Below are 10,146 nucleotides of genomic sequence, written 5' to 3'. Positions count from 1 at the left end.
TCCCCCAGTAACGTCTCGTTCCAAGATAAAAAAAATGTACGTCCCTTTATTATTTCATATTCAGATTCAGTAACCATAGACAAGCTCAATGTGCTGACATCACTAATCCACTCCAGATGGCTCAGAGTTATCATGCTCCATTGTTTTGTCCACTGCCCTTTTTCTTGGAAGGACATGAGTTATATCCTCAATATAAAACGTATTAGTTCAAATCCAGACGGAATGCATAAAGGAATCCTTCTTTCCCCTAACATCCATATCATCAGCCTGCAGGGAAGGAGAACACGGCATTTATAACACCCCCCGGGCTCGAGCACAGCAACAGAAAAAACCTGGAATGCCTTTCACCCGTTCGGTTGTGCACGTGACCTGACCCAGGTTTTAGTCCCGTGCACAACAGAGACGGAACGGCACTGAACTCCCCGAGGGTCACACCAAGCGGTTATGGAGCCAGGTAAACAAGCACGGATCCACCTTCAGTCGCATATTTCTCTCTTATTTGTACCGACATGTTTCTACTAACGCCGCCAGTGATGTAAAAACGAACCCAGGCAAACAATAATTCCACGAAACAGCCAGTCATATTTCACTTTTATTAAGCAAAAGGCCTCGGTCACGCGGTTTTAAACGAGGTCACTATCGACAGTACAGAACACCAACCCGAGCGTTGGCCCACGGCCTGGCCCGGCAACATTCAACCGCTGTGGACAAGAGCGTCTCCCGGGCCGCGCCCTGCTGGTCCAGACCTATTCTGCAGCCTTCCTCAGCTTGTTGGCTCGGCGCTGGGCTCCAGATTTCCTCTTGGGCTTCTTGGCTTGTTTGGGCTGGGTCCTGCCCTCCTTGGCCTCAGGTCGGCTGGGACGGCTGGGAAGGGGGGGGGGGAGCAAGTTCAGACAGAGCGTCAGGTGGAGAGCGTAATTCAATGTGTTAGGAAAAAAACTTGTCTGTCTCTGTGTGTCTGTCTCTGTGCGTGTATGCGTGTTTGTATAAGAGTCTGTTTGTGTGTGTGTGTGTGTGTGTGTGTGTATGTGTGTCTGTCTCTGTGCGTGTATGCGTGTTTGTATAAGAGTCTGTATGAGTCTGACTGTGTGAGTGTTGTCTATGTGTGTCGGTCTGTGAGTATGTGTCTGTCTGTTTGTATGAATGTGTGTGTGTTTGTCTGTATAAGTGTGTCTGTGTGTATGTGTGTCTGTATGTATATGTGTGCGCGGGTGTGTGTACGAGTGTGTGGAATGTGTTGGGGAACGTTACTTTTAAAATAACTAGTTACGTTACAGAGTAACTTGCTGTAAAATGTAAGGCGTTGAGTAGTTACTTTAAGTCCTTTGATTCTATACTCGTGTGTTGGTCACTTATGCCCAGAAGGCAGACATTTAATGGGACGTTGAATAATTACAGTCAGGTATTACAGTCAGGGTCAGTCACCAGGATAAAACATTATCAATCATTAATTATTATAAAAGTGACCAATCCTATTACCTCAAGTAATCATAAACCATGATGGGAAACAATATAAATAAAGAACATTTTAAATCAATACATTATTTGTATATTTCCTTATTTTCGGGCCAGGCTTATTTAACAGCCTGTATGTACAGATTTTAGGCCAGGCTTATTTAACAGCCTGTATGTACAGATTTTAGGCCAGGCTTATTTAACAGCCTGTATGTACAGATTTCAAAATTAGATAGATCAATTGAAGTAAACAATGAAGAACAAAAAAAAAACATCTGTGTCCTTGTACAGTGATAAACATACCTTCTCAAAAGAGAAAAAGTTAGGCCCATTGCAATTTGAAATCTCTTTGCAATAATGTGCATAATCCAATAATGTTTCATTACTTTATTCAGAGGTGAATAACTACAAAATCTGTTTTGAAATTATACAGAATAATCACGTCTGTATTCATGTATATAGATGTTCATTTGCTAACAACTTGGGTTGTCCAACAGGCAAGAGATTCCAGCAAAACATACCTCTGTGACTGGTAATACAAACCTCTGTGACTGGTAATACAAACCTCTGTGACTGGTAATACAAACCTCTGTGACTGGTAATACAAACCTCTGTGACTGGTAATACAAACCTCTGTGACTGGTAATACAAACCTCTGTGACTGGTAATACAAACCTCTGTGACTGGTAATACAAACCTCTGTGACTGGTAATACAAACCTCTGTGACTGGTAATACAAACCTCTGTGACTGGTAATACAAACCTCTGTGACTGGTAATATGTGTGAGTGTAATAATGACAGTCAAAGTAGTAAACTGCTTCCCAAGCCTGAATCCCGTTTGCTCACCCTCCCGCTACGGAAATCATTTGTCAACGCTACATATCGATTAGAAATTAATGGGAGCAGCGCAAGTGGCTTTGCTTGGTGTATCATGAACTTCTGTTCAGAGCTGCTGCTGCCATCTTTGTATCACTTGCTGCCACTTGCTACTTTAGAAAAGAAACGCTACATAAAGCTATGTTGGTTGCACTGAGGCAATTTGAGTGACGTGTTATTTATTAGAAACATTTACTAGTAAGGGATTACTTCAACTAAAAACACGAACACGCTATGTTACTCCTCACCATTAAAAAGCAGTCGGACTACTGTAACGCTTCACTTCGTAGCGCGTTGGCCCCAACACTGTGCGTGGATATATGAATATACTCACTAGTTACAGCTTCTCCGCTTCTCTTTGTTGCGGCAGTTCCTGCGTTTGTGCTTCAGGCTGCCGCAGATGAAACAGCCTTCAAGGCCCGGGCTGTTCCCACAGGGATGTCCCGGGAGGGCGCAGCGGCCACAGGATTGGCAGTGGCGCCAGGCTGTGGGGGGGGGGGGGGGCACCGGTCATACAGCCAATCGGAACCAGGGACAACGGGGTTTTGATCCGGATCGTCAGTCCGGCAGATACTCACATGGCTTCACGCACTTCTGACACTCGGAGCAGTGCTTCCACTGGCGACCGTCCTGACGGAGAAAAGGAGACGCGGCGTTAAACATCGGCACTGTAACTCAGGGTGGCCAATCATGTCGCACCGTAAGGCACATCTCTGGTTCTGCGCCGGGGAGGTTGTACCTTCGAAGGACACACGTTGCATTTGCTGCAGTGCCTGTTCTCGGACCACACGTACCGCGCGCACACTTTGCAGAACCTGGAAGAGGAGCCAGAGGAAAAGACAGATGGCTCAGTATGAGACGGGGCCCCTTAAGATTTATTCTCATGCTTTCCCACCGAATCCGACCAACTCGATTTGATTAACAGTATTTTTCAGATTCCATCCAGGGTGACAACTTAATAGGGAGGCAGCAGGGAGAAGTAGTTAGGACGTTGGACCAGTTCAAATCCCTGAGCCTGCTAAGAAAAAACCAACAACTTGACAGCTTTTCTAAATGTCTCCAGAAAAGTGTCTCTAACATTTCTAGTGACAGTGACTTCATATCTGTAACTGTCACTTGTTTCATGTGTCATTTAGATACTTTGGTTCAAGATGGGAATGCATATCCTGGGGGGTGTGTGTGTGTGTGTGTGTGTGTGTGTGTGCGTACCTGTAGCCCTCCTCCTTCGGTAGGACAACGTCTTGGGGGTTGAGGTTCGTGAAAAGACGTACAGGGGATTGTTTCCTACCCGTCTTTCCGTGTTTGTACAGTGGGTGGTTGTCATAGTCCAACTAGGATAGAGAACAAACGGTCATTATCCGTCTGGCCTCTCCACTCCAAATCAAATCCCCGCCAGACCGCAAGCGACCATACAAACGGCTGAACGTTTTAGGGATGAACCCAAATCGGATCCGTAATCCTGCAGGATCTGATACATTCCCAGAGAGGAAACCCAGCATTTTTGGATGTAAACACCCTAAAATATAGCCAACAGTCTGACCATGACCACTTAGTCATGGTTTCGTTTCAAATCCAACATACAAAATAAGAAAAACCTGTGTCACTGTCCAAATACCTCTGGATAATGAACACCCCAGAAATCACATCCTGTTACACGTTATGACATTTTGAACAGGGGTAAATCTCAGGATCCGAGGAAAACCTCTGTGCATCAATGTGGGATACAGTGTTAACATGTATACTAGTTGCTCATAGAGGAGTGTTACCTGGTAGTCCAGCATGGTGAAAGAGGGAAAACATTCCAGGATGCGCGGCTCAAAGAAGTACGGGAAGATCCACACCATGGGCACCTCTGCATCGCTGGCCTCCAACGTCTGCAGTTTGCTCCAAGTCTCTGAGATCTGGGAGAAACTCCAGGCCAGGGGTTTCGTCAGACCTCCGAATGGAGGGTCAGTCACCATAATCACCTTCTCCCCGTCCTTCTCAATGAGAAACGATAGGAGGACTTTTGTCGCTGCCTGTGGGGGGGGGGGGGGGGGGGGGGGGGGGGGGGGGTGGGGGGGGGGGTGGGGGGGGGGGGCACGGAACCGATATCAATCCTGAGCCGAAGCCGTTCGTATGAATTAATTTTCCGAGATCGGACAGTTACCTCTCCGCCAAAGAAGTGATGGTTGAACATGTTGTAGTGGCAGAACTCCTCAGTGCCGTTGAACTGGGCGTACCTGGAACATGTGGAAAAACAAAACCACAAAACGCCAATGTTACATCGACTGGCCCTTACATACCTATGACATGCACATTAACAAAGTGACTCTAGGCCCCCCCAGACGGATTATGGGATATGGGGTTTTTAGGGTGGGTCTGAACCACTTGTGCATCACCTAAGACAGTAAACAGGGCTGTTTGCAAGGGTATTGACTATACAGTTCCTATCTCGGGCAAGATCATGGCGCAAGTGCACCCCACACACACACACCCCCCTACTGTAGACTGACGCAGGCTTCAGCTTGCCACAAGACACCACACCCTGGTTGCTGTTCTGGCAGACACATTCCTCACAAACACAGAGAAGGGATCAGCTGCGGGAACAGAGTAAGTAGACTATTTTCTAATTAAACCGACCGTTTGGCTATTCCACCAGACGCAGACATCTATTCCACCAGACGCAGACATCCTGGTTCTTGGGCGAGCTGCAGGCTGTTCTGGGTGACCAGGTGTGTTGAACGTAGTCCACCTCTGAACTGATCGCTTAGCTCACGCGGGTTGGTTCAGCCATGGACAGAAATTCAAAAACACCTGGTCTCCCAAGTGGGTTGACTCTTATTCCCGCAGCTCTGCCTACCCCCTGGGATACAACACTGATTCGTTTGGGACTGTTGTGCACGGAACCGACGGCTTATGTCCCTGACGCTGCGGTGAGACCATTTAGAAATGTGAACAGCATTGGCAAACGCGCTCCCAGTAATTATTTTCGAGGTTCCGATCAGCTAGGTAATTAATCTATAATGTCCGGCTGATTTTGGACGGTACCAAGTTGTAGCAGGACCCGCAAATCTGAGCACCTGGATGCACGTTCTGAATGTGCAACATGTGGCACAGAGCAGGCATGTTACAACAGGAGCCCGGGGAATGCAGCGTACCAGGCTCCGGTAAAACCAGAGAGACCCGGACTCGGAAGGTCCCCTAGGGCGGTGCCGGGGCACGCTGGACGGGCAGCGAAAGCCAATAGATCCGAGTGCGCGTCCACATACGTGACTACTACTGACACATGGCTTCGTCCTCATGTAGCAATGGATCAAGTGGTGTGCGGCCAGAGAGCGGAAGCGCCCCCCGAATCGGACCCGGTAGCCCAGAGCGGTGCCGCTGCTCCCCCTGGAGGATACTACGCATTACTACAGGAGGGCACGCTGGTCCCCTTTCACTGTCAGCCCAGCATCGAGGGTGTCGTTCAGCCGTTCCCTCGCTCCCCAAAGCTGCTCCGCAAGATAGCGGAATTGAGGAAAGTCTCTGAGGTAATGTGGTCGTTGTGTAGTGGGGGTGGACAAGGGTGGCTAACTTTCAATAGTACTTTCCGCAGAGTCAATGATGACAGAGTTCCTGATGATGTCGATGTTTATTTTTTCTGCTTGGTACAACCCCAATGGTCAATGTACAGATTGGTTCCCGTTAAACACAAGTTGCAATCAATCTGAGACTCGATCATCATTAGCAGTGAATCCATTCAGAGTCAATCGTCATTCGCAGTAACCAAGAAACCATCGACCGAGTTTCACCAGGTCTCTGACTCTGTCTGCCCTGTAGGAACAACTCCTCAGACGGCTGGCGGAACTGGAGACGGAGAGAAACATAACCGAGGCCCACATTCAGTCTCTGAAGAAAAGAAGGGCAAACCTGTCTGTGAGTGCAACACTGCTTCCCTGTGGTCATAAGTGGATCAGCAGGCATCCTGATTACTGAGGACACTGCTGAATGCTCTTAGTGTTTCCTAGGTGTTTTTGGGAATGTAGACTTACTTAAATAATCGACTAGAATGGGGAAGACACAGAGGTATTTTCCTCTGAGAGGCACTAGTGCTGGTTCCCCGTCTTTATCGGTTCAGCTAACTTCATGCCGAACTTCACGTCATGCAGAAAAATGCCGGAGGTTGCTCAGAAATGCGTTTGTAAGCTGTGGGCTCCCCTTAACCCATCAATTTCCTTCCCCCTCTTCATGATAAAGAGGAGTACGGAGGTGATGAAGCAGGAGGTGCGGGAGAGGTTTGGGGCTCTGAGGGCTGTCCTGCAGAAAGACGAGCAGGAAGTGTTGGATGCTCTCGAGCTGGATTGTAGAGAGACCAGTACCAGACTAGACAAAGTCCTGAAGGACTGGGACCAGCATCTGTCTCAGGTCCAGAAAAGCATCGCCACTACCCAGAAATCCATGGGGCACAGCGGAGAGACACAAGGCAATGCACAGGTCAGATCAACATTTCGTTAAACCACGAGGAGGATAACCAGTGTTTCAGTGTTGTGGGATTTTAACCATTTTTATACACTCCTTTTTTTTTACAGACTGATTTTGACAATCTCAGGTAACATGCCTCCTAATATCTTGCATGAGATGAACTGATTTGATAAAATGACTAGGAACTCTGGCATTTGGTCTGAGCCCACGTGCATCGGTCTGTCTCCCTGTAGTCACAAGAAGACGGAGGCTTCAGAAGCAGAGATCCGTTTGAATGAAGACAGGTTTGAGAAGCTTCTGAAAAACCTAAACACCATCTTCAAGGACCTGAAGGCCCAGCTCCAGAGAAAGAATCTACTACTAGGTAACACGCACAGGGACACTTTCACAGACACAGATTGAGCCTAGTCCTGGAGATTTTCTTTTTTAATAAACCTCAGTGGAGATTTTTATTGAGCTTGATTGTTTTATGTCCAGGACTAGGCTTAATCTGGATCCACAAAACTGACCCAACAGGTCTACTACTTCATCAATCCATGAATGCTACTATCAGAAATACACTAATACCTGAATAGTACTAAGATCACTATGGAGCTGGTTGGGATTGTTTGGGGGGGGGGGGGGGTTTAAATGCAGACACAAAAAGTGTTCCCGCTTTGTATCTGTCTGCAGACTCCTCCCACGTGATGATTGACAGACAGACCTGCCATAGACATATCACAGTGACGGGAGAGGGGCAGGGCATGTGCTTTTCAGGCTCCGCCCATTCCGCGCCAGAGCACCCCCTCCAGTTCGACAAGGTCTGCTGTGCCCTGGGCTCCGCCGCCGTGACGACGGGCCGATGCTACTGGGAGGCAGACGTCCGCTGGTGCTCCGCCTGGGCTGTGGGCGTGGCCTACGGCTGCCTGGAAAGGAAGGGGCGGAACAAGGGCGCCAAGCTGGGACGGAACAGGAACTCGTGGTGCGTGGAGCTCAGGGACGGGTGTCTGCTGGCCTGGCACAACGACAGGAACGTCGCATGCCACGCCGGGCCAGGGGTGCCGGACCGGGTGGGCGTTTGGGTGAACTACGAGAAGGGAAAGCTGGCGTTCTATGACGCCCAAACGATGAACGTCCTACAGGAGTTCTCCGCAGCCCTGACGTCTGTCTTTGACAGAGCCCACCATCAATTCACAGAACCACTATACCCTGCATTCCGGTTCCTCAGGCCTGCAGCAGGACACCTGTGGCCCGGCCATATGGCGATACGGGACGTCAACACACTCCCATAAAAGCCCAGCCCAGACACGCGTCAAGCAGCCCAGACACGCGTCAAGCAGCCCAGACAAGTGCATTGTTCAATAAGCTAATTCACATGTACAAAGAGCTTGCTCAACTCTCTCCCAGAAGCCATATTTCCTCCCCTACTGTTTTCATTTTGATTGTCAGATTTCTTTGTTAGTTCCCATATAGCTTACGTGACCCTATTGGTGAACTGTTTTGTAGGAAACATAAGCTCTGGTCTTGATTCTTTGTAGATGCCTGACTTTTTTTCTCCATTCATTGCAAATGTTTTCATCTCAGCACTAATAAACTGCATTGTGTTTTCCTTGGATATAAGACTGACCTGAAATCAATGTCCAGCAGCAAGGTCTTCATGGGTTCACCTTTACCCTCCTGGTTTCTGAGCTTGATCAACTCATGGAGTCTAAATAAAACATTAAATATAACATAACATAACTAATCATCAAACACAAACCCAGACACATAGAACAGACATTTAGACTGGCTGTATTTTGAATTATTGGATAAGATTAAAACAAAACACAAGTCACAATAACTACAAGAGCGTGGGTCGCACTTGTGTCAAGTCTAAAAGCAGAAACTAGAGAAAACACTGAAATGGAGGGGAGGAAGTGTGACCACAACTTGCAGAACATGTATCCCTAATGAGCAAGACCCCTTTAGCGTGGTGGACACGAAGTCCAAACCAAATCAACCTCCTCACCTGGGAGTCCCAACACAGAGCACCTTCCTGTAGCCCTGCTGGGCAATGGTGTCCAACAGGAAGTGACAGCTGCGGTCAGCAAACAAATACTGAGCGTTGCTCTTCTTGTTCTCCAGAGGTTTCAGCAGCAGACTGGGCCGGCTCAGCCGGGCCTCCGTGAGGTCATCAGCTTGTGACATCTTATGAGTTGCGTGGGTTTCCCATTCCCCTGGCAGGAGAAGCAGCTGGCAGTCCTGACAAAACCTCCTCCCTAGAGGGAGGGCTAGGAATCTTCTGAATCTGGATTGGAAGGAAGGATGAAACCACTGTGGTTTTAATTGGAGAAACATCATGTATATAATAGGGAGTGAGAAAAACTATGAAGGTAAATTGTAAACACTTATAATATGGCCTGTATAGCATCTAAATAAGGAACTTATTAAGAGAGACTCCACTACCCACAAATCTCTTCTGTATTATTGTTAACCTGGAATGGAATCATTCCATAGGTAGAGTTCCTTAAAGGGGAGTGCTGGTTTATTTACCTGCTGCAGTACTCCTGATGTGTAAAAGGTGGCATCTTTGACCTGTTCTCCTCCTCTCTGGCCATAAGCCTGGCCTCAGACACCTAAAACAAACACAAACTCTCACATCACACACTTTTGTGTATTCATTCCTACATTTAAGTAAAAAAGACAAATGTAACAAAACGGTGACACTGCTGATTTTGTCGGTGATTAAACATATCTCAATACAGTCTTCTACTCCCAAACCAACGTTTTGATATTTCAGTGTTGACGCATGGTAGAGTGTGCTGGAGTGGCTGGCTATCAACACATGTACAGTATATTTGGACAACCATGTTGTCCGCGGCTGAAAAAACGAACGTGGTTACCTTTTCATTCTCCCACTGAAAGAACGCACATTCCTTCCTGTCTCTGCAAGCAGAGCATGCATAAAACCTCCGACCTTTCTTCTCTCCTACGCAGACCTTCTCAAATAATAAGGTGGGACCTGCATGGGGCAAAAGGATTATAATACTTTCCAGAATAACTCTCATCCAGAAGTCAGTAATAAGACAACTGGTTGTAATGTAGATCGCTTTCGACGGTGGTTAGTGTTCATATCATCTTTATTGCCCTTTCCTCAAAACCTGTTGAAGCAAGTAGTCGTATTCGGACATCTGCGTAGCTTACTTACCGTGAACACAAGACGGTGCTTTTTGTTCTCCCTTTTGAACAACACACTCTATTCCAAACTCGTCTTCATCTGATCCTTTTAATTGCACATCCATATTTGTTAGTACCGTAATCAAATGTAGCTACTTGCTTGATCAAAACACTACAAGCATGTCTCCGCTAACAACCATGCTGTTCAGCGTGAAGTCGCGTATATTGAACGTCAC

General features: G+C 47.4%; 2 protein-coding genes across 2 annotated transcripts; one reads left to right on the top strand and one right to left on the bottom strand.

Moving 5' to 3' along the window:
* Positions 1–574: 574 nt before the first annotated feature.
* Positions 575–10,146, bottom strand: zcchc4 (zinc finger, CCHC domain containing 4). Its single transcript, XM_013140446.4, has 12 exons — positions 9,942–10,146; positions 9,637–9,755; positions 9,287–9,369; positions 8,763–9,041; positions 8,382–8,462; positions 4,482–4,554; positions 4,099–4,350; positions 3,542–3,663; positions 3,072–3,147; positions 2,911–2,962; positions 2,667–2,817; positions 575–864 (listed from the first exon to the last, which is right to left on the bottom strand). The coding sequence occupies exons 1-12, from the start codon at positions 10,033–10,035 to the stop codon at positions 747–749; spliced, it is 1,500 nt and encodes a 499-aa protein (XP_012995900.2). The 5' UTR covers positions 10,036–10,146; the 3' UTR covers positions 575–746.
* si:dkey-219e21.4 (E3 ubiquitin-protein ligase TRIM62) lies at positions 4,610–8,369 on the top strand. Its single transcript, XM_020043506.3, has 7 exons — positions 4,610–4,924; positions 5,621–5,844; positions 6,134–6,229; positions 6,551–6,787; positions 6,883–6,902; positions 7,009–7,139; positions 7,448–8,369. Exons 2-7 carry the CDS (start codon positions 5,623–5,625, stop codon positions 8,044–8,046), a joined length of 1,305 nt encoding a protein of 434 aa, XP_019899065.2. The 5' UTR covers positions 4,610–4,924; positions 5,621–5,622; the 3' UTR covers positions 8,047–8,369.

This window comes from Esox lucius, chromosome 24 (genome assembly GCF_011004845.1).
Source record: "Esox lucius isolate fEsoLuc1 chromosome 24, fEsoLuc1.pri, whole genome shotgun sequence".
NCBI lineage: Eukaryota > Metazoa > Chordata > Actinopteri > Esociformes > Esocidae > Esox > Esox lucius.
Note: the sequence above shows the minus strand (reverse complement) of the source record. Positions and strands in the feature narration are given on the sequence as shown.